Source organism: Sebastes fasciatus, chromosome 10, assembly GCF_043250625.1.
Source record: "Sebastes fasciatus isolate fSebFas1 chromosome 10, fSebFas1.pri, whole genome shotgun sequence".
Taxonomy (NCBI): domain Eukaryota; kingdom Metazoa; phylum Chordata; class Actinopteri; order Perciformes; family Sebastidae; genus Sebastes; species Sebastes fasciatus.
The window spans coordinates 17810725-17836232 of NC_133804.1; the positions used below are offsets into that span (position 1 = coordinate 17810725).

Consider the following 25508-nt stretch of genomic DNA (forward strand, 5'->3'; position numbering starts at 1 on the left):
AATTTTAATCTTTTTTCAATACATTTTGACTTTACAATAATTAGGATTTTAGTTATACATGTGCAAATGTAATTGTGACAACCTCAGAGCACACAAATCCCCTGTGATCTTTGGCTCTCCCCTAAGGGGGGGCCCAGACCCCAGGTTGGGAACTACTGCTATCGTATATTTGGTTTGGTCTTTTTCTGTCACGATATACATTAAAACAAATGTACATAGTTCTCAAAACAAAGAACTAGAGTGAAACTAAGTCCTCTTGGGTAAATCTCTTGGTACATTAAATGTCTCCCTCAGCATTTCCCTGTTCCTCCAATGTACAGAAGTGTCCTATAGAGACTCTCTCTCGCTGTCAGATTGCATCCATCACGTAAAGAGAGGAAAGCTTGTTAAGCCTCCTCACCACCACCAACACACACACACACACACACATCTTTTTCAATTTACTTCAGTCTCCCTCGCTGTGTCCTTTTTCTCATGTTTGGAGACCTAATCGTCTATAATGAGTACACTCCACTCAGCCTATTCACAGACCTTTAGCTTGTGCCAGGGCAGGGGGAAACGGGGGTTTGGAGGTGGGGTTGGCTTTCTGTTGCTTTGTTAGCCTCTGATTGTTGGTTGGACCTTGTATGTTGCAGACAATGTGCTTTGGCTTTGCACACAGGAACATTGAGTGCACTTTCAAACAGGGACGGCAATCATGTTCTCCACAGCGGTTCAGTCAAGAAAGCAGGCTTGAATGAAGTAATTGTGTAATTCTAACATGACAGTACTGCTGGTGCTACTGATACTTGCATGTTTCCGCGTTGCCTCCAGTTATACAATTTTCTATCTTCTGAAGTATTTTTTTCCTGAAGCTGGGTAAATAATTGAAGATGTGGATGGTGAAAGGAGTTGGTTGTAGAACATTAACCCTTGAGCCATGTGTAGTAGGCCTCAACAATATGCCGTCTGTTTCTATAGTTTTTTCCCACATAACTCTATGTACTGTCATTTTCTGACCCCATCTCCCTGTAATAATATCTCCAACCAGGGAAAGACCTAAAAGGAGGACATAATCGAACTGCCGGTATTGACGATAATCGTGATATTTAAACTTAAAATATTGATATAATGTTAATAATACACATATGAAAATATCTTGTAAATAATCCAGCGCCTCTTAAATCATTTTATATATACAGTTATGGTTACAGACTCTCTCTCCACCTCCCTAAACTTATATTTTAAGTGTAATTCATTTGAGAAAGAAAGTTAAAGATGAATTTGACTAATAGCATTATTTTAAAATGATCTATATTATTATCACGAATTCTTTTGGCCATGATAATTGTGTAGTGAAAATCATGACAGCCCTAGTGGTGATCCTTTGCGTTTTGTTATTTTGTCTCCATCCCCGATACTTAACAGTTATCGCTGTTTTTAGAGAATCAACTATTAAATTAATCAACAACTATTTTGATAATCAATTCATCAGTTTGAGTAATTTTTTAAGAAATAAAAGTCTGAATTCTCTGATTCCAGCTTCTTGAATGTGAATATTTTCTGGTTTCTTTACTCCTCTATGACAGTAAATTGAATATCTTTGAGTTGTGGATAAAATTAGATTAGATTTATGAAACAATGATGGACATTTTTCACCATTTTCTGACATTTTATTGACCAAAAAATTAAATGATTAATCGAGAAAATAATAGACAGATTAATTGACAATGAAAATCATCATTAGTTGCAGAACTAGCTGTTTTCACTATGTGTTTTCAGTAGGCCTGCTGTGAGTGACATACAGTATATTATTTCCTTGGATTTTGTATTGATAAAATTCAAGTTTTTTTTTTGTCACTGTCACTGCTCACTCTAACCACCCATCTCTTCTGTTAGGGAAACAGTATAATGCCCTATTCTACAACGAATCATCCAACACGTACCCATAACTGAAGTGAAGTAACGGAAAAGCATATGACAGAAACAAACAACAGATGCAAAGAGTAGTTATCCAAGACTCATAAGACCAGACTGACCAACTAGATTGACTAAAACATTTTACGAGCATGTCCGAGGATTAACTGCTAAGAGATTGTGCAAGATACAGGCGGGAAACAGCAAAGATTTAGCAGCACGTCCAGATGGGAGAGACCACAACGGGGGGTTGAGAATTACGGCTTTAAAATCCTGTGGTCTGAACATGTGGTAATAGACCAGGAACAGAAAGAGCTGCTGGTGACAGGTTGAGCTGTCTCTTAGGTGACATCAATAAGAAGGAATCTGAGAAACCAGTGAAGGCAAGAGTGATCCCAATAGTAGAAGAAGGCTTTGAACATCCATTTCTGAGATTCGGGCACCAGAGCAGTGGCAGAAATCACAGTGTGGGTGGGCACTGAGAAAATCAGGTGGGTCCAAGACCAAACATCTACGTAATAGGTTCTGAATATGTTAATCAAAATAGGCCTTTACAACTCTACTGGCCTGAATGCACCACAGTTTAATCATACAAACCTTATACATCATCATCATCAGAGGTAATGTTACAGGCACCTGACATGTACGTTGTGTATATAAAGCAACCTTTTACATTAATAATTCAATATTTAATCCAGCATATTTGCACTCTGCACCATTGCACTGCTGTGGATTGTGATCCAACAAGACAAACATTAACAACATGGCACAGCGTGGCACAGCAGCCACATATTCACGCACACAGCATTATTAATCAAGCATATATGGATAGAGCACCTGCATAAAAAAATACACTTTAACATAGCCTGGCACGGCGGTCACATATTCTCACACACACACACACACACAGCTGGCAGCAACATCAGCATAAACTCCACTTGTGCGCCGAACAAAAACTACACCCAATAAAAAAGGAATTAGCTTACTTTGATGATCACAGCCAAAGACCTATCACGACGCTGACACTGGCTGTGCACTGAGTGAAAGAGGAGGGGCTGCTCACAATCTGGCATTTGCGAAATGGACTGCCACTCAAAAAATCTTGTTTTATGGTCATAGACAGATCATTGAAACAGCGCTGACTGCTATTCACTGGATGATACAGCATGATTGGTCCTAGGCCCCACAGTAGGCCTACAATACAGTGACATACAGTATATTTCCTTGGAGTTTGTATTGATAAAATGTAAGTTTTTGTCTTTTTTTTTGTGTTCAAATCATCCAACATGTACCCAGAACTGAAGTAAAGTAACAAAAGGAATATGACAAAAACAAACTACAGATACAAAGAGTAGTTATCCAAGACTCATAGGACCAGACTGACCAACCAGATTGACTGTAAAACATTTCACAAGGATTTCCGAGGATGAACCGCTAAGAGAGTGTGCAAGATACAGGCGGAAACAGCAAATGTATAGCAGCCCGTCCAGATGGGAGAGACCACAACGGGCTGTTTGAAATGACAGATTTAAAATCCTGTGGTCTAAACATGTGGTAATGGACAAAGAACAGAAAGTGGTGCTGGTGACAGGTTGAGCTGTGACATCAATAAGAAGCAATGTTAGAAAACAGTGAAGGCAAGAGTGATGCAAATAGTAGACTTTCATTTCTGAGATCCCAGCACCAGAGGCAACGCAACCTAAACCCGACCTGATTCTGTCAGGAGTTTTGGGCTGAGCACATTTTCTGGGTGATTAACTTTTATGGCTTTGTACACTCGTAAAATATCCAGGCTTTATGTTTTATCTCTGAGGTATGCCGTGTGGCTTTACATAAACAGTCGAGGCTACAGACTATTCTCGTGGACCACATCCTCTACTATAGTCAGGAGAGTCATTTAATGACTACTATGGCCTTTTCCCTTAGAGCCACCATCAAGCCAGACTTCACCTCCCTATATGTATGCAGATGTTCTGTCATCTATACAGCATAGTAGCCCTCACTGGAGAGATTACTGGCTAAAGTCAGCACTTTTTGGAGTTATTTCTAGCATGCAAACCCAATAGAGAGCAGTCTTAACATTGTTTTTGCATTGTGGGGCCTCTAATCTTATTTCCATGTGTTAAAGCCATATGTTCGCCCCACAGGGCAAATATGGTGCAGGAGCTAAAGAGAAACCATTTGTAGTACGGCATTACATACAGTTTTCGCTCAACATTGTTGCTTGATGATCAGTCGTATTTAAAGCTGCTATTATCAATATTTTTATATTAACAATGGATAAGGTGAAACTGGTCACCTGTAGTGACGACAGAGAATTATAACCCAACTATGCGGTTCCACTCAGCTCTACGGGGCATTTAGTGTCTTTTAGCTCATTGTTTTGGTTTTACGACTTATGACTTTACTGTTTTGAGTCACTTTCACTGCACTGCACAGCAGGCAGCTGTTTTTTCCCCCCATCAAACAGTTAACACGTCCTCAATGCCAACTCGTCACATACCGCCACTTTGTCACGCCCTTTGGCGTCAATGTATTTTTGGCATCAAAACCACAATAGTTACCCTTGGCATCACAAACTGCAGTCTCCTGGATGAAAGCCTTGTGTTTGTCGGGCCCATCCATAAACCCCTCCCATCCCCCAGTCTGTCTCTTTTCGCTCTTTAAACTACGTCACCACACTCCCGGCGCACTGTTTCTGAGCGTTTACTGTCGCCGCGGATGGATTTACATTGAAGTTAATGGAAAGCTGGTTGCGACTCATACTATGTGCTAAAGGGTGCTTGTGTGGTGGTATCATGACTGTGACAAAGCGCCTGTATTTGACTGCCTGGGAATGAGAACGGGCTTGAACAGTAGACGAGCAAAGGTAGTGACTAGTAGGTGAACAAAGTGAAGCACCCATACATTAGCTCTCTAGATCAATGGTGCAATATGGTGCAATTGTAATGCTAAGGTGCTTATGGGAAGCCAAATCCAAACCCCTTGGCTTATTAAGTAAAGAGGGTTAATCTGATCTCATGAGTTCAGCCTCAACGGTATAGCATGTATGGTGTTTCAGTCGAAATGGGTCGGAAGGCCAATGTAGAGCAACCATTTGAAATTCAATATAGCATTTAACCTACTTTACTGTTGCACCATCCACTTCTGTATATACTGCAGGTATCTGCCTTGAGATGTGATGTGAACACCAATGTGAATGTTGCGCCTCAAGGTGAAACTTTAAACATTTTTGCAGGGAAAGTTACAAAATGGTGGCAGTTCATGAAGTGCATGCTAAATAGGAAAACCCCCCTGTCTTGTTCCATTTGAATAAATAAACTATTGGAAGGCTAGAGGTGCAGTCCCACCCTTAAACTATACAAAATGTGACTTTGTAGTGTACATTGTGTACCAGCAGATGTGTATTGAACATGATGTTTAGCTCAACCTCCACAACAAAGACTGTGTTTGTACAGAGATGTAGAGCTCATGTTTCCCACTGAAATCAGAGTGTGTGTGTGTGTACGTGTGTGTAAGTAGGTAAATCCACCTGTTTATCTGCCTCTCTGCTCTCGTTCCCAGTGAGCCGTTGCATCAGTGTGACCTACAGTCCAGACACCACGGTAGACATTAAAGCTACCTTTGCTCCCCGGGAGTCTAGACCCAGACATTTGTTTGTTTGCACTTCAGGGTACGCGGTGCCTCTGTCGGATCACTCTGGCCCGTTATGTTTTAACCCTGGATGGATATTACACCACAGGCTGTCTCATTTGTCCACTTTGATCCACTTTTTGATCTGCTTAATCACCATGAGAAATCTCATAGTGTTGCGTCTGAGTACATGATGCAAGTAAAGAGACAATAAAAGAGTTACATAAATTCATATAAAGAGCAAATCACATCAGACGGTGAAGGTCGCAGAGAGAAAAGAGACATTTCCAAGAAAAGCTACTGCATTCTTTTAGTTTTTTCAAAGCTTCTGCAAATATGCCATTTCCATGACATCAAGGTGTTTTTCATGGAGTGTGTTCCAATCCACGTACATCCTGAAGTACACTTCAATGTAGTGCACTGTGTGCACTCTGTACTCACTTGAGTAGTGCGTACATTTCAGCGGGGTAAGGTCGTCTCAAATCGAATACTCTGCGGCGCACTGACCGGAAATGACGATGGCAACATTTGGCCGCGGCTCGCTACCCGCCAAAATATCTTCCGGAAAAAAAATGAAAGCAGAGTGGAAATTACGTTTCCAACGTCGTCGCCTACGCCTACGATGTGTCCTCATGTTGGCTGAAAATGCGCCGGTATGTTTACGTGTTGTATTGTTTTATTCTGTTATCTACGTCTGTTTGAATAGCGGTCGTGGCTCCGCCCCTTCCGCTACGTAGCCAAGATGGAGGCAGTTGAGTGTGGAACGTGTCCAGCGTTCCACACTCAACGATCTGACCGTTTTGAGTACAACATCCGGGTACTTTGAGTGCACTGCATTTGCCGTACTACCCAATTGGAACGCACTATGCACTCAAAATAATGAGTATGTAGTGAAGGAATTTCCCTCAGGGAAATCGTCACCTTCATGCGTGTTGGTTTATCTTCTAGGCAGCTGCAAGCTCAGAGTTAAAATCATAAAAGATTGCAAATTATGTTAAAATTAGTATCAATTTATTCCGTATATATATTCATCAAAGTTGCACAGAGTTATTACAGAATTCTGGATTCATCAATGTGTCCCTGATACCATGTAATACCGTGATCAGTTCGCAGTGAATGAACCCCGAGCTGTTCTTCACATTTGCCTTTTATACACAGCCATAAACATTGTTCGAAAGGAGGGGCAGAGTTTTGATCAGAGGTATGCGGATTGGAACACACCGATGTTGTCTGGGTTATGAAATGCCTACAAGGCAATGGGAGCACAAGATTCAACATGTAGCGCACGTTTACCTTTGACTGTGGGCTCCTGTGGCATATTGTTCATACAATGACTTCCAAAAAAAAAAAAGGATGTATTATAACATTATAAAGGAACCATTTCATAAACATAAACGTTCCAAATGTGACACAGTTTATTTCCTGTTGCAGCGTATGTGAATGACATAAAGCTGACAGGAAGTAAACATGGACCCAAGCAAAAATACACAACCAAAAGAGTCGTTCATGTGTCAGTTTGCTAGTCGTGGGTGAATCAAACTACTGACAGTAGGTAATAATAAAGCTGCTGCGAAGCAAATTCTCCAGCTGCATATGACAAAATGAGCCTGTGTATTGTTTCCATGCAGGAAAGGGAATACATTTATCCTAATTATTTTTTGCAGTATGTCAGTTGTATTGCATGGTATTGTATCCTGTATATCAATTACATATTGATTTACAGCACACATTTCCTGTTGCATGGCTTTGAGCCTTGCTTGGTGTACAAACGGGTACACAATTGTCTTTTATTTTCTTTAGGTGACAACATGTAGGGTATCCACATGTTTCTGACAATGAATTCTCTCTTCTTCCCACTCCCTTTCCAGCCTGGGTCGGGGCCCTGGCCATGGGCATGATCTTCTTCTGTTCACCCGTGGTCAGCATGTTCACAGACCGCTTCGGCTGTAGGAAGACAGCAGTCAGCGGGGCTGCGGTGGCTTTTATAGGGCTGCTCAGTACATCCTTTGCAAAGTAAGCTCCTGTACATTTATTATTAAAGACATCACTAGCCTTAGCCCCAGTTTGTGTCTCTGATGTATAACCATTACGTTTTAGTCACAGAGCAAAGCGTTTGTTTTTCTGAAAAATAAATACTCTGCGATGTTAGAAAAGCCCAGAAGTTCAGTTAACAACACTTACAGGTGTCGCGAAGGAATCTTCAAAGTGTCCTCTAATAATCTAGATTGAAAAATAATCCGTTGACCTGTCTCTCATTATAGACAAATAAAGCTGAAAGTTCAATTTCATTGTATAAATTAAGACTTTTCCGGCTACCATCTTTTGTTGGATTAGGAAACGGAGTCACACCTTGGGAAACCTATTAGAGGATTTTGGAAATACTTTCAGAACAGCAGTACATTTTGTTAAAGAACCTTCTGGGTTTGTCAAACATTGCAGTTTTTTTTTCTTTTTGTGAAAAACAGTTGCTTAGTGTTTTGTGACTCTGAACCTTAGGCATGCAACCTCCGTACGATTTGTGTTAAGAATACTAAAATCAAACATCATCAAGTCAAGTAAATTTTATTTATATAGCGCAACATCACAAATCACAAATTTGCCTCAGGGGCTTTGTAATCTGTACAAAGTACAGTTTATACATAAATACACAAATGGTCAAATAATAACCACATCATTACTCCTCTTTTTTCTTTTAAAATTGCAGCTCCCTTGGCCTTCGCTATTTCACATATGGCATACTGTTCGGCTGTGGCTCCTCCTTCGCCTTCCAGCCCTCGTTGGTCATCCTTGGCCACTACTTCCGCCAGCGCCTGGGCCTGGCCAACGGTGTGGTGACTGCCGGTGCCAGCCTCTTCTCCATGGGCCTCCCGGTGTTCCTCAACAAGGTGGTTGAACCTCTGGGCCTCAGCAGGACCTTCCAGATTCTCAGCATCTTTATGCTGGTCCAGGCCTTGCTGGCGCTGTTGTTCAAACCTTTACTGCCACCTGGAGCAGGCATGGGACCCCCAGGCATGGGTCCTGGCCCTGCCAAACCCCAAACACAGCCAGGGGCCACCGCTCAGGGGGGGAGCAGGTGGAGCAGGTTCCTGGCTGGGGTCAAGAAGTACTTCAACCTGCGTGTGTTTCACATCGTCACATACCGGGTGTGGGCGTTTGGAGTAGCCACAGCTGTACTGGGCTACTTTGTGCCATATGTCCATCTGGTAAGAACTATAACGGGAATGCTTGGAGTCAATTTATTAGACACATTGTTTGCTTACTCTTGCCTTGAATTGGGTTATCTCAACTCAAAACTGTTCAAATATTTTGAAAAAAGTTCAAGAAGTCTTAGTTTCGTGCATATTACCAGTGTAAAATTAGCTTTACATTTTATATTTGATAGATGGAAAAATGGAAAATTGTCTGTGGATACTAAGTGTACTCAACAATCCATGATCTAATACGGAATAGATATAATACATTCCATAACATTCTCGGGTATTTTTGGTATGTGACTGTGAAAATGTAGGAATCCTGACCTTTTTATCGATATTATAGGGTTATATAAGCAGCATTATGGTTTCGATTAGCTGTTCAGCAGCAGCACTTAAACAACATCAAATAGCATGTAAACGTACCAGCAAATATCACTTCTGGTGTGGTTTTTACTCTTCAATACTACTGCTAACAACATGCAGTCTACCCACGGTTTGTAAGCTACAGTAACAACAACAGCGAAGTTTGTTTACATTGTTTCTCATTCCCCTGCTGGGGCTCAGCCTGCCAGCTGCTTTCAATCAAACACAAACACGCTCCTCCAGTGGCTGAAAGGAAAACGAACATTTCTGATATTTCTCCAAAGACCTTTGACAATATGTGTTAACAACTGCGTAAAAGGGTTAATGTGATTTTTGTTGGACTTAAATAACATAATGATGAAAAAATAAAGTAAAATGACTCCCAAGTCAAAACACAGTCATTTTACTGTCCATGATGATCTGAAAAATCTGCACATGACCTATGGCCGAATTTGGTGTGAAATAGTGAGATAGTGAAGGATGAGGATGATGTGTGGAGCTGTGAAGTTGATCTCCCTCTATCCAGATGTCGGATGTTCCAGCTCCGGCCTCCCTCTGTCAGGCCTGTTGTTTCAGGCCGGGCCCAGATGTAAACACAGCCCCGGTCTTTGTATTGGCTCGACCACCTCAGGAAACCTCTCCTGTATGGCCTCTCTGTATCCCTAAACATGCCTATCCTATGGCCATTGATGAATGTAGAGCCCTTCAAAGCAGAGCAAATATTTCACAAGTTCAGGAAAGACTTCAGAGGGCGGTTTAATGTTTTTGGATCTGATTTGGGGGTCAGGGCCGAGGGGATAGGGGAGTGGGAGCGTCTGACCTATATGCGTTGGGTCTTCCTGTCCCGCTGTTCCAAAGGTTTGTTATTGTTAGACCGTTGCTTTGGGGTTATGGAAGGACAATTCCTCCACCCCAACAAATGCACACCCATTTGCTGAGTTAATTGACTTCTTAGGCATGAAGCACATAAACAGAGAAAATTCACCAGCAAGTTGTGTGATATCTCATTCACTATTAGTGAGCTTCTTGTGCAGCACAATCATATTTAACCACCAACTAACACAGCCAAAGCTCACACAGTCTGTTTTTCTTTCCAGATGAATTTTGTAAAGGAGCAGTTCAAGGGGACAGAGAAGGAATGGGTACTCCTGGTTTGCATAGGAGCTTCATCTGGGGTGGGACGCCTCGCTTTTGGCAAGATCGGAGACCTCATTACTGGTCTTCAAAAGATCTACATGCAGGTGAGGAGATGTCTGAAGGCATAAAATGTGAAAACTCATGCAGTCAAAAGTGGTATTCAGGCCTGGAGCATTGGTACCATTGTCTCTACTATTTAGCCTCTTAGTAAAATGATTTTAATGATTTCTTTGCACCATTTTACAGTCAATGGTAAATTTTTGTTTTCTAATTTGTGACTATTTCTAAGAGCTTTGTAGGCACTACAATATACATTCCTGTAGTGTAATTACACTCTCACAATAGCTTGTAACAAAGTGTTACAAGTCTGCAACTTTAACCTGAAATAGAAGACTTGGGGTTAAATATTAACAGTTGTGTTTTGAAGCTCTTTTTCTGTGCCTTTTTCCTTTGTTTTACTCAGCCCTCTGGCACACATATGACACTGAATCAAGGTTTGTTTAATGGTATTCTGTTAAAAGGGTTATGTAATGTCACATGGTTGAACATTATATATTTTGATCGGCAATCAGAGAGATTGTTTTCAGTGTCTTTAATTATTACTGCAGGTTAAACATGACTCAAATGCGAATTTGCACACACTTGCAGTACCGGAATAAAAATAAGCTTTCGTGTTGCCGTGAGAATTACCTGCCTGCATAATAGCGGGGAGGATTCAGTCCTGAAAAAATGAAAGAACAGCAGTTTGGAGCAATTGTGAGAGGTAAATACAAACAGGATTTGCTGAATGCAAACACAAAGTTGATCCATAGGCTCTGTTGGCCAGAGCCACCACAATCTGCGTGTTGTTAATCAAGCGTATTGTTCAGCAGAGGGGACACTGAGTCATAGACAGACGTGACATGCATGCTGAAAATGTGTAAGTCAGATATTAATTTAGATTGTGCAGCGATGATGTTTTCCATTGAATAAGAGAATGTGTTCACAGCAATTTCAATACAATGTCTCTCCTGCTGTTGTAATAGATAAACACACTAGAGGCTTGTTCTTTCTTTTATCCAGAGTTGAGCAGAGTGTGTTTGTAATTGTTGCTTTCGTGTACAATGTGGTATGTATGTTTACATTATCAACTTATTATTTTGAGCTTTTTTTTATTAAACTCGTGAGCCGGATACGATGTCATTTCGTTGTAAAGGATTTTAAGGTAACACTTTTTAGTTTATTGTTAAGACACAGAACCCTCTTTCACAGTTCAGGGTATTAAACTCATGAACTCTGAGCTCATTGCAATGCAACAGTATAAGCTACTGTTTAGATTTGGACAAATAGGCAGGCAGCTTTAGGCAGCTGCGAACGAACACACAAAACCGCAGACCTAAATTCCTCGCTCAGCCTATAGAACAGATGGTGTAATTGAGAGGTATAATTCCTCAGCTTTATATTCCTTCAGGTTAGTTATAATCGCCACATAACCCGTCTGTGCAGCCAGCTGTTCCCAGGCAAATCAGTACATCTTTATCACATTTTTTTCCAGCTTAAATATGCAGGTTTTGTATCAAGTCCGATCAGTAGCTGGAGGGTGTGCTCTGTCACACAAGTAACAAAATGTTCACAATGATGTCAAAAGGGCCTGGAGGCCTGTTCTCCATGTACGAGCACAAGGATAGAAACTGAGCCATCTGTAGAGTGTATTCTCCCCTCACTTACTGCCTCCAGTGCACTGAAAACAAGCCAACGCCTACTGCAGCTATGGCCTATGAAACGGGCAGCCGTGTCCTTTAGAAATAGCAATAATAAAGCTTGTTACCGTGTCTGTTTCAGGTGGTGTCCTTCATTGCTCTGGGCCTGATGTCCATATTGATCCCTCAGTGCTCGGTGTTCGAGGCGCTGGTGGTCGTGTGCGTGTTCCTGGGGCTGTGCGACGGCTGCTTCCTCACCATGATGGCTCCCATAGCGTTCGAACTGGTCGGGCCCATGCAGGCCTCGCAGGCTATAGGCTACCTCCTAGGCCTTATGTCTCTTCCCATGACTGCGGGTCCACCCATCGCTGGTGAGAAGCAAAACACAGGAGTGATTTATAATACATAATGAGCTCACACCTTGGATGTTGGCAGTAACAGCACACAACAAGCTGATTGATATTAACAGAGTGAAACAGTATACAGGGAGTATAAAGGAAGAGTAAGATAAATGCAGGGCAGGGTAGATGTGCAGCAGATTGTATTTACTGTAGAGAGGTTTGGGCTCGTGGCCAAGTGCAGGCTGTCTCTAGGGATTCGTCTTAAGGGGGGAAAAAAGCACATATAGGGTCAGAGCTCAGTAGTCAACTCCCCTTATGTCTCCTCTATAGAAAAGCACTGAGGGCAGACCATTAATTTGATGACTCAGGCCTCCTCTTGCTCTCTCTTGCCAACCTCTTTCAGATCTCACACATATGTGGGCTTTTACTACAAAACACTCTGCCTTTCCTTTTGTGGCCTCAGCTCAGCATACCAGAGAGGTTGTTAATAGAGGTTGTTATTAATGGTTTTTGAATTTGAATTTCTCAAGTTGCTGAATTCATGAAAGCAGACTCATTTAAAAAACAAAAAAAACAACCCAATGTCATTTCAAAAGGATGATTTCTGATTAAGATTACGCCTGGGAGAAAGCAATGTACTGATATTTATTGATTACATATCTAAAGCTATGCACAGGAATATCCATGGTGATATAGTATAAGAGCTGAAAGTCGATTAGTTGATCGACAGAAAATTGATTTGCAACTATTTTGAGCGGTTGGTCGAACAAAAACAATTTTAAGATGTCTCCTCAGGCGGTGGGAAATTATTTTATATATATATATATATATATATATATATATATATATATATATATATATATATATATATATATATACACTTTATTGCAGGAGGGCAGGTGTTAAAGTAAATTTACATTTGCTTACATATGATGTTGGTCATACTTGTTTACATACTTGTCATGTTTATATATTTTATAGGGAAAAAGTCAAATTGATTGTAATTTTTTTAGAAATAAAGAAAATAATAAATAAATAAGGATGGAAAAAAACAGAAAAACAAAACAAAACAAAAAAGCTAGGCTAGTATTGGCTGTGGGAAATTCTTGTGGGCATTTTTCATGAGACGAAACAATTGATGAATCGAGAAGATAATCTGCAGATTAACTGATAATGAAAACAATGCTTAGTCGCAGCTCTATAGAATACATTTTTCTTCTTTTATATACTCTCTTTTGTTCTTTAATCTTATTTTAGCCAGATGATAGCACATTTTGTCTCTGCACACAAAGACCTGCATTCAGGCGTAAAGTACAGTATAGCGACATATGGTTTCAATTTCCTTTTGACTATCCACAGATGCAGACGTTATCTCCTGTAGTTACACAAAACATGTAACTGACATGAAACAGACTATTATAATGTGTAGTATATTACATATTCTGTTTAATGATTACATTGTGTTTAGTATAAAACGCTATACATTAACTCTACATCCCAGACGAAGGCAGCTGGGCTCCTTAAACATGTGTGATTATCACGGTGTTGTTCTGTACAGTCTGTACAGTACATGAGCAAGAATGCATACATTACAGGCAACAATGTGAGTGCACACCCCTCCCTCTGCTCTCACGTCACAAGCTCAGCGGTAGATTAAACATGTGTGCCGTGTGTTAAACTTGTTGACCTCGCTTTGTCACTGTCGGTACAGTTTGTGTGCCTTGGCGCACATGTAGATAAATATAGAATGTGGATATACGTAGTGTAGGCAGGGTGACGTTTTAGTGCTGGGTTTGATCACACAGCATATCTTATGTTGCCACCTATATTAATATAAGCAGGTTAGGACCATTTTAAACAAGCTATAGTGCATTAATGAGCCAAATCTAGGTCACTATATTCAGTGCTGATGATGTCAGTGTACTGACACACACTTCTACATAACTGCAGCAAAGTGAGATGTTAAAACCACAAGAGGTCAGCAAAAACAAGATTTTCATCTGCTGTTACGTCGCTCTTTTTAGAGGAATAGGTCAACATTTTGGGGAAATACGCATATTTGAATTATATGTTTGAAGACAAAGGTCCAAAATATGTAATTCTCTGCTTTTACAATTTCTGAATATGTCTCCACAGCATTTTAAAAGAGCCCTGAAATCACAACCATGCGTACCGGCTTTTGATTGAGGATTATTATTATTATTATTTACAAATGAGTACACGCTTCTTAAACTTTTTCTGTCTAAAATAGACATAAATTACATTTATATTGAAATTAAATGACCACTTTGAAAGCAGAAAGACTGCCACACGCGCGTGAGAGGCAGCAGTTCAGCGACGTAGCCGTCACCCGCTGCTCACGCAGACAGTGTGGCCCGGCGGTAACCAACCAATATTTTCCATATGGACTGCCTCTATAAGCTGTGTCCAACTAATATATTTCTTTGTCATTCAAGTCTAAAGGCCTATTCTGATCATCGCTTGTTTGCTGTTGTTGTCTTATGAAAACTCTATGCCATATCACATGAGTGGATGCTCTTTTGTTGTCAATGACAGTGATTTATGAATGAGTCTTCTTGATGTGTGTGTGTGTGTGTGTGTGTGTGTGTCTCATGACTAGGACTGATGCAATGTACTTGTGTAACAGATGGGTGTTCATGGGATGTATTGTTGTCAAGTACTTTGCTAAACTATGTCTTCGTTTTTTTACGATGTCTAAAACTATTGACAATACAAATTGTGTTTATTATTACATAATTACTGTAATTATTTCCTATAATATGCCGCATGGAGAGCCACTTTTCAAGCCCCGTGGAGGGTTTTTATGCAATTTTTTAAATATATGTAAATAAAGAAAGAAACAAAAACACAATAACATGAACTGTACCCCCCTACCTCCACTGCGTAGGTCTCCTACGCGATTACTTTGGGAACTACACGGTGGCCTTCTCCCTGGCCGGGGTGCCTCCTATGGTGGGGGGCGTGGTGCTGTTCTTTGTGCCTCTGATACACCGCCGGCTCCAGGCAGCGGCGTCGCCAGAGGAAACGTCCACAACTGCCCACATGCTGCCCACCACCCCGCCAGCGGGGGAGCCCAAGAGCTGCTCCAACGGAGACATCCTGCCTGGCTATACTGACGTAGAGACACACATCTGAGTCGCACCGTACAAAGGTTACACATGTTTTATACATACGAAGCATGAAATATAACACACACACGTATTTCTTCTTCTTACTCTCTGTTCGTTTTGTTTTTTTCTTTCCAGGGATTCAGCCCACCAGCACCTTTTCTCATCCTTAGATTTCCCTCCTCTCAACCATGGACTTCCTGCCGGCTGACCTTTAACCCTCTCACCCTCCTGGACTCTCATGGGCTGTTTGTTATTTTCACGTGGAGAGAAATCGAAAAGGGCGCTCTGGCTACGAGCCACAGAGAGGACGAAAAAGAAGGCACATCAGCCTAAGATGATGGGAATGTATGAGGAGGACAAGCACAACACAGTCTCAACTAGGATTGTCTAATCAGTGGGGACTCTGTAGTAACACATTAACCTCCAAGAGGAAAGAAATGAAGAGATATTAACCGACTGATTTCACAGCATCTATCCTGCTACTTTAGCTTTATGAAGCTGTATAAAAATACTATGCTTTAGATTCCATATAAACACATTGTTACGATAAGAGGCTTAGGAAATAAGAATTAGTGAAGGGGTAAATCCACACTTTCTTTATGTAGGACCTCATGCATCTACTTTCTTTTTTTTAACACAATGCATTTTATTTAGTTTGTGGAGCTGAATCTCATCTCGAGTGATTTGCTTTACTCTATTCTGCTGTGATAGCTACAAGAGAAACATCTGTTGTAAATGTCACAGGAGGAGTTAACAGACACCAGACTCAATCACCTCAACTCAACCGCACACTGTAATCACACCCAGGGTCCTAAGTACTTCAGCAGAACGACTCCAGCTCCTCTACCAGCCTGCCTGCATGGGACACAGATGTGTGATTGTGGCAGCTGTTGATTCCCACTGATTCATATGCCACCAACCCTCGAGTGCTAGATTTCTTTTCACAGTTTGAAAGTTAGGTCAGTGGCTTTGCAGCTTATGGCAGGCTAGCTCATGCAGTCAGTCAGTGAAAGTCGTGCATCTGCTGCCTGAATTCATGAAACTCAACACTACAGGTCTTCTCACTCAACACGTTCTCATCCCGACTCGTCACATACTGACGCTCGGTCAGGACCCCTCCTTGGCGTCACTTTCTAACGCACCGGTTAGCCCCATGCTCCACTACGGTAGGCTTGCCGCGGCAGTCTGTGTTACCGTGTTTGGGCATACACCGATTGAATTACTTGCCCACTGCACCAGCATGGTGTTACTTTTTTTTTAACAGAAATAAAACCCATTTAGTTCATTTTCGCGTATCAGCGCCGTGTTATCAATACATAGTCGGACGACAGACGCTACTAACTGAAAGTGAAAGTGTCGGAATCTCGGCACAGAGTAGCAGGAGTCAGATTTCACACACACGGGACGAGAGAGTTGACGATAATGATCAGAGTAAGCGCTCTACATATACAGTATTGAGCGTCATCTTTTATTGTTAAACGTCCGGTGTAATCGGTAACACCGGTGTCGTCATGTTGGAAAAAATGTCCTCACCGTGACATCCCTACACTACGGTCAGAGTAAACAAGTGGTTAACGTTGTGAATTCAAACAAAAACAGTTGCTTAGGTTTAGGCAACCACATAGTTAGGTTTAGGAAAAAACACCATGGTTTAGCTTAAAACTTCTACATTTGTAAAGTGAAAGTGAAACACAAAGACAAACACACCCGGGACACAAACAGCGTTCTCCTGTATGAAAGCCTTGTGTTTGTTGGACCCATCCCTCCTCCCCTCCTGCCCTATGTGTGTTTTTTCGCTCTTTAAACCAAGTCACCACTTTCTCTGGGCGTTTAATATTGACGCAAATGGGTTGTACTTACGTGCGTCGCTATCAATCAGACACCGAGGGGCGTGACAAAGCATCTGTATTTGACGCTCTGGGAATGAGAACGGGCGGTCTCACGAGTCTGTACAGAGCCTTAACTCTCAGCAAACTCTACAGTTATTATTGGCCTTTTAACGTTTTAGCAGGGTGCTAGACAAATCTGCATAAACTCTGTTACAGCTTTGAAAAATAATTCACAGTAGTTTTTGTTGTAGTGTGCACACTGTATAAAGAGTTGGAATCACGCAGTCCTAACGGGAGATGTCGGTAGCCTAGATTTTTCGTCAGCTTCAGATTTGAATCATTTTATTCTGGACCTTTCCTCCGTGTGAATGTGTGCGTGCGGCACCTGTGCATCTGCACTTTTGACATGAGGGCAGTTACTACGTTACAGTCTGTTGACGAGAGGGAGGCTACTGAGATTAAAAACTGCCAAATGGCCTGAGCCCTCATGAGGCCGTCTCACAGATAACCCAATCAATTTGCTGCTTTAGTTTAGCTGTGCGTCACGAGGGCGTCACTCACTGTGTTGGCAGTTATGAAACAAAATGTCACGGCCTCATTGAGATATTCCCTCAGGAGGACAGTTGTTATATTTCATAAACATCTTGGACCACTTACCTCTGCACTCTTAGATTACAAGTTCTCTTGAACTATGAACTTTAAATGAACAGATGTGAAGTAGAGCTGCAATAAACGAGTTACACTCTGTGGTTATACGCATAACAGGGAGGGGGATTGGTCCACAGTAAGGAAGGAAATGTCCTTCAGGTGGTGTTCCTTTCTGTCAATCCCCCTCTTTGCTGTCACTGCCAGTACTCAGTCAGCTTCTGTGTTACAACACGAAAACTACACAAACCTCACTGCTGAGTGTAGTTTTTTTTGGGGGGTTAATGTTATAGGACAAACAGTTTTGAATAGGAAACATACATCTATACCTCAGTAATCAAACAATCCTCAGCAATCCAGTTGAACAACTTCTTCATTACTTTATAATTTCACTCTTCTGTGTTGTGGTTTTGTTGAATCAGCTCTCAGAGCCACAAAGCTGCCAAACACCTGTTTTCAATCACCACGGCTTCCTCCGAAACCTCATTATTGTCCTTCTAGGAACCACAAAACTGTGGAAATGTCAAACTTACATTCCCTTATAATCTAACAGTTGGTGTGTAATCCGTTTAGAGATGTATCCTTCATCCTTATTTTTGCCTTCATATCCATTTGACCATTCCTGCTCTCTCTCACCTCTACCTCCACATCATTAGCTTCATTTCTCTGTCTGTGTTTGAAGAAATGCAGTCAAATGTCTAAAATCTTTAAGTTAAAAGAGACACTAAACCTTAAGCATTGGAGACCTATATAATGGGTAAAGTATGTTTGAAAGCAAAAAAGAAGCATGGGCCTCTAGTTGACTGAGGTGGTGTTACATTTTGTTGTTGATGCTACTTGCAGCTGGAAACAAAAAGTAGTGGTAGTTAAAAAGTACGGCTGCCTGAATCGTCCATATACCAGCCATGTAAGCTAACTAGTATTATAAATACACAGTTTGAGTTTCAGCCTCCAAACAAACCAAATGACACAAAGCTCCTGACAACAGTGCCCAGTTAAAATCTTAAAAATAAGAAGGCACTTTCTCATTTTAGAGTATTTTTCTAAAGTGCTTTATTTAACCGAATCAATACCCCCCTGCCTAATAAATCAATGAAATGTATTTATTTATTTAATATTTGTGTTATGAAGGCTGCAGGAGATTCTTTCTATAAACCTGCAGAACTACATGAAAAATACTTAGGGCTGTCAATCGGTTAAAATATTTAATCACGATTAATCACAAATGAATTGCACATTTTTTATCTGTGCAAAATGTACCTTAAAGGGAGATAAAGGGAGACATGTTGTTATCAACATGGGAGTGGGCAAATATGCTGCTTTCTGCAAATGTATGTATATATTTATTATAAGAAAACAATTAACACAAAACAATGACAGATATTGTCCAGAAACCCTCACAGGTACTGCATTTAGCATAACAAAATATGCTCAGATCTCAACATGGCAAACTGCAGCCCAACAGGCAACGACAGCTGTCAGTGTGTCAGTGTGTTGACTTGACTATGACTTGCCAAAAACTGCATGCGATTATCATAAAGTGGGCATGTCTGTAAAGGGGAGACTTGTGGGTACCCATAGAACCCATTTTCATTCACATATCTTGAGGTCAGAGGTCAAGGGACCCCTTTTGAAAATGGTCATGCCAGTTTTTCCTTGCTAAAATTGTGCTAGTATGACACGGTTATCATCATTAGGTTTTCTAGTTTCATATGATGCCAGTATCTTCACTCTAGCTTTAAAACTGAGCCCGCTACAACCTGAAAATCACAAGTTGCGTTAATACATTAAAGAAATTAGTGGTGTTGAAACAAATCTGCGTTGACGTGTTATTATCGCATTAACTTTGACAGCCCTAGAAATAAGCCATAGCCCTACTAGCATCCACCCATAATGTAAAGAGGACGTTTTATACAGAAATAAAATAAAGAGGCAACATTTAATAAATAACTTTGAACTTGAAATTATGTTACTGCTCCACTGAAAAAAAACAAAAAAACAGTGCCTAGTTACTTATAAATTGCACTAGTTTACTACTGTCAAACTAGAGGCCTGTGTCACAATCTGGTAAATGAATGAATGAGTGAATGAAAAGAGGACAATCCCTTCTGGTGGCCATATTGGAGGACCTCAGCCTTTCGGTCAACGACGGCTGAAAAAAGGCTGATTGTGTTTCTATGCACAAAACGTATCCGTCTCAACATTGACTAAAATTGTGTTGTTTTTTTTGTTTTTTTTTACTGTGAACTTTTTTTTTTTTATTCTGTTGTGAATATGTCGTCACCTTGTTAGCTAGCAGCTTAACGTCACTGTTGTTTTCTAAAAACATGTTTTTGAAGAAGAGACGAGGACTAGAAGCGAGACATTTGCCTTACAGTTACAGCTGTGATCCATCACAACCACATGTGGAGACTGTCTTGTGAATCTTTCAGATCTTAACGTGACTTTTTACTCATTATTTGTCTGTTTTTTTTTTTCAGTATAGTCATTGTTAATCCTTGGATCTTTTCTTAATGGTCTCCACTTGATTTCACCCAGTTCCTGGTCAGAACCAGCTGAGTGCTCCTTTTTATTAGTACATTCACATAGACATGTATGTATCAACATATGTACTTTATACTTTGTAATGGTTTTTAATTAACCATAAACTGTTTTATTGTTTTTTTTTTAAATAATTGATTTTTATTTGTTGGTCTTTTTAGTGACTACTGGAAACCGTAGAGTTTGTTTATCTGTTCAGATTTGAAATGATGTATAAAAGTGAAGGAGCTGAATGAATGAAGTACACCTGGCTGGTTGCACGGTGTCTATTGATGGAACCAGAAAGTCTTTTTTTGTCTATGCAGCGTCGCTGGAACACTTTCTGAAGTCATGTCAAAGTCTAAAACGATGAATGAACTCCCAAGTTTGTCTCCTGTAGCCTGCAGTAGCTTCAGGACCAGCTAAACCCCTTATAAACTACTAACACTACTACTTAATGGTTTAAGACTTTTTTTTATATATCATTAGAAAGTTTTTTGTTGGACTTTCAGACAGTCAAAGTGGTGAAAACTTCACATTTCCCTCCTGTGTTTGCTTTTCTTTTTCTTCTGGTGCTCGCCTGTGGTGTACAGTATGCAGGTCAGAGCTACAGAGAGGCACGATATTTGATCTCTTGGTTGTTACATCCTTCCAAAATCAGTGCAAAATCAATGTGTCATATTTACTTGTTGTAATGTTATTCAACCGTGGCTTCATTTTTGTTTAGCATTTTCTTGAAATTACTGCTGATATCTGTCGGGTCAGTTGCCCGAAAACGGAGCAACGAAGCAGGCCTCTCAGTCTCACCTCAGTAGACTTTCCTCCGGCAAGAAAAAAAAAACACCTGACTTGAAGTCAATATTGTTGTTCTACTCTGCAACGTGCCATTTCTCTGCTCCTCTGACCTCAAATCTCTGCTTTCCCCTCAGCCTGAAACTGTACAAACAATCTGTGAAAGCTGACGGTCTATATATCATTAAAGCTGAGCCGTGATTTGCAAAAAAAAACACCTCATAAACTGCCATGGATCACCTCCAGCAAGAATCAGCATTTTTTTTTTTTTTTTTTGTGAAGGAAATCATTTATCGGGGCTGCACGGTGGTGCAGTGGTTAGCACTGGCGCCTCACAGCTAGAGGGTTGCAGGTTCGAATCCGGCTTGGGACCCTTCTGTGTGGAGTTTGCATGTTCTCCCCGTGTTAGCGTGGGTTTTCTCCGGGTACTCCGGTTTCCTCCCACAGTCCAAAGACATGCAGGTTAGGTTAATTGTGGACTCTAAAATTGCCCGTAGGTGAGCGTGAATGGTTGTATGTCTCTATGTGTCAGCCCTGCGATGGACTGGCGACCTGTCCAGGGTGTACCCTGCCTTCGCCCAATGTCGGCTGGGATCGGCTCCAGCCCCCCCGCGACCCCTAACGGGATAAGCGGTTGCAGATGGATGGATGGATGGATGGATGGAAATCATTTATCGCTTTTGGCCACACCTGATCTTTACGTGCTCCACATGTTCTGTGTTATTCATGCAGAGTTTTTCCTTATCATGTTGTCACAGCTATAAATGCTCCAACTTTTTCCTGGTGATGTATATTTCTGTATGGTGCCATGGCAACGCTTGACCCAGGCCTTCTCACAGCCTTACATATGATGAAATATATGATATTTCAGTGCGGGGCTTTTGCTAAACTTTCCTTCTCTAAACCTCTAAAAGGTTGTTGCAGTTAAACCTCTATTGCCTCTTCTTAAAGCTGTCCTCCCTACACGAGCTATACCTTTTTATATATTTCTGCTTTAGTCATTTAACAACGCCAGTGAGGCCACAAGATCTGAAATTAAGTCATGCTGCTAAAAAAAATTTATGTAATTTTTTTTTTTTTGAAGTAATTTTGAATCTGCATCAAAAGAGGCACATTTTTTTTCTATTAAACCAACAATAAAGATGTAATATGAAAACAACCCATGCTGTCATCGCCAGTCACTCTTTTGTTGGCCGTGTGCTTTCAGTCCTCAACTGCTCCACTTCCACGCTGCAGGCAGTCATGTTAGGAGATTAACCCCAGACCCCTCTGAACGCATAAAGACGCAAACACGCCGCTGCTGTTTAGGGACACACTGAATGTGTCTTCGCTCGCCATCACCACGGCAACGTGGCCAAGTTCAGTCAGGCAGTGAGTCCTCCCCTGACTCTCCTTTCCCTTGTTTAACCTCAGTATCTCACAGCCAGTCATGCTGAGTCCTAAAGATCACACTTGGCTGAATCAGTTCCAGGCAGCGGAGCTCTTTACGTACATAACAGGGATCTGTTGTTGTCGATGTCACAAGGCCGAGAATACGTCACTTGTTAAGCCCGGGGCTGTCTTTTGTCTTTCTAAATAAATAAGCATAAATAACAGTGAAAAAGAATCTTTAACTGGGGGCACAAATATATAAAAAAGAATCATGTTATTAAATCCAGTGGTGGAAAGTAACTAAGTATATTTACTCAAGTACTGTACTACAAGTTTGAGGTACTTGTACTTTGAGTATTGTCATTATGTGCTACTTTAAACTACATCTCAGAGGCAAATATTGTACGTTTTACTCCACTACATTTATTTGACAGATTGAGTTATAGTTACTTTGCAGATTTTGAATATCAATACAAAATATAAATCAACTAATAAATTATGACAGCTACCCAGCAGTACATAAAGTAATTACAACGAGCTGCACCTTTACCAGCTGCAACATTAAAGTGATGACCACATTAATGCATCAATAATTATAGTTCAATTATTTAATACACATAATTCTGAAATGAGCCCCTCTGCATAATGAGTCATTTTTGGTAATTTAAGTATATTTTGGTTCTAATACTTTTGTACTTATTCTAAGTAAGATTTTGAATGCAGGACTTTTACATGTCACAGAGTATCTTTACACCGTAGTATTGCTACTTGCAACTACTCATCAATTATACATCCAGAAAATGTTGATATATTTGCGATCTTTTTTTTCCACACTTCAACACTCCCACTCATATGTACAAATACATACATGCAAAAAATTTTAGAAAAAAACTAAAAACTAAAATAGCAAAAAAGAAAAAAAAAGAAAGGTTAAGTTAAGTTATGAATTACTTACACTCAGTTTAACAGAATAATATATAAATGGGCCGAGGCTGATCTTGGGCAAACAAATAAACATAACCGATAGACATACACAATATACACATCTTGGAGGAGGAGAAGACGTACACGCTACTTTTACTTAAGTAAAAGATCTGAGAACCTCTTCCACCACTGATTAAATCAAATGCAACCTAAACTCTTTTATTAAACCACAAGACTATTCTTTTCTGATCTGATTATTCTCATATTCAACAATTCATTTACATGATCAGGGACTGTCTCAAAACAAGTGTCTGTATATTAAAAGAAGGCAGGATGCAGCAGATCACAGCACCGTACCTGCAAGCACTTCCTCTGGGGCCTCATGTATAAAAGACTGCGCAGCTTTCACACTGGAAGATGGCGTACTCACAAAATTGGAAAAGTACGTACGCACAGAAATTTTCACATGTATAAAACCATGCGTACGCCTGTTCCTGCGCACCTTTCCTTTATACATCCCACTTGACGTGAAATTGAGCGCAGCTGCACGTGCCACTTGGTCCGCCTTGTCTCCTCCCATTAATAACTATGCAAATGACTATAAACACGCGCCATGCTGTCACTTATTGTCCAAATAACAACGGCAAATCACGCTGGAAAAGGAACAAAAAAGAAGAATTTCACAGAGTGTGAAATTGAAGTGTTTGTTACTGAGGTGGAAGCTAGAAAACATATTTTATTTGATGGTCTTTCATCAGGAATCAGTAACAAACGCAACGTCTCCACAGCAGCTGACCGTGCGCTCCCGAAGGTTCCCGAAGGCTTCCGAAGGCGCACGATCAGCTGCGCCCCGTGCCTCGACTGCTGAGGGGCGCCGGTCTGGCCGCGTCCTCAAATATACTATACGCTGTGCTGGAGTCACAGAGAGATTGTCAATACAATGAAGGATAATATATATATATGCAACGAATTAAAAAGAATGAATGATGGTGGGATAAGTCATATATTAAAAGACCTTGTTAAAAATAAATGTTTGTCTCAACTCACCTCGTTGCTTTACATTCTGTGTATCTCATCCAAACGGCGCCATATAGCTGCTGCATTTGGCTCATTGTTAGGTATGCCAGGGTCCGGTTCATCCATCTGTAGCTCCAGGGGACACAGGCTCACCACGGTGGTTTGCCACATTGTGCAGCACGCGATTTTGTTTTTGGCACGGTGGTTAAGTCATGCCATCTCTGGGAAATTAGTTTAAATGTGTTTTTGTTGTGCCTCTCTGATGTTAAACTTTATGCGCAAACTAGTTAAGAAATATGTGTTTTTTTTTTTTTTTATCCCACATCATAAATAAAGCTCAGTAAGGTGAGTGGAAAAATTATTTTTACACATTTAGCGAGTTTCAGGACTTTGTAGTTTGACACTGCCAGATGACAGAGTTTGGAAGACGGCCCGCACATTCTCACGGCACGTTGATTTTTATACATCCCGGCGTGAGCGTGAAACACAGCGTACGCAACATTTTAGTACGTACGCACCGTTTATACATGAGGCCCCTGGTGTTTTTTCAGATTTTAGTTTATTTTTAAAGCTATATAATACGAGGTATGATTGTGAATCTTCATCTTATCAAATCATCTGTGTGGTTCAGCTCTGTCTCTTGATGATTTTTAGTGCTGCTTATGCAAACTTCAGAGTTAAGTAACCAGAGGTACTACATCAGAGGGAAAAGTCAACGTTGAATGTCACGGCCCTTAGGCACTTAGGCCGTGACAAAAGGAGGGAAATGCACACATTTGTACTGGTTGAAATGGTCAGCTAGTAGATCAGTAGATGTGTGAAAGTGTAGTGTTGGGAAAAATAAATATAAGTGCAACTAAAGCACAGAAAACATGTGGTGCAGGGGGGAGAGCCATGCAGGAAGAATGGGCATCCTAAATGCATCATGGACGGACTGGCAAGGGGCAACCTGTTGCATTAACTCCGCCTACCAGTGTGGCGGTACGGATTCCTCAGATTTCAGCTCTGAAAAACAGTTCCCAACCACATAATACAG

At 40.8% G+C, this 25508-nt stretch overlaps 1 protein-coding gene across 1 annotated transcript in view; it reads left to right on the forward strand.

The window, feature by feature from the left end:
- slc16a2 (solute carrier family 16 member 2) overlaps positions 1-22319 on the forward strand; it is a 33365-nt gene extending 11046 nt beyond the window's left edge. Inside the window, exons 2-7 of the mRNA XM_074648684.1 lie at positions 7398-7542; positions 8234-8732; positions 10184-10327; positions 12045-12273; positions 15152-15415; positions 15510-22319. Coding sequence (XP_074504785.1) covers positions 7398-7542; positions 8234-8732; positions 10184-10327; positions 12045-12273; positions 15152-15399 — 1265 coding nt within the window. The 3' untranslated portion in view covers positions 15400-15415; positions 15510-22319. The remainder of the gene's footprint in view (positions 1-7397; positions 7543-8233; positions 8733-10183; positions 10328-12044; positions 12274-15151; positions 15416-15509) is intronic.
- The last annotated feature ends 3189 nt before the right edge of the window (positions 22320-25508 follow it).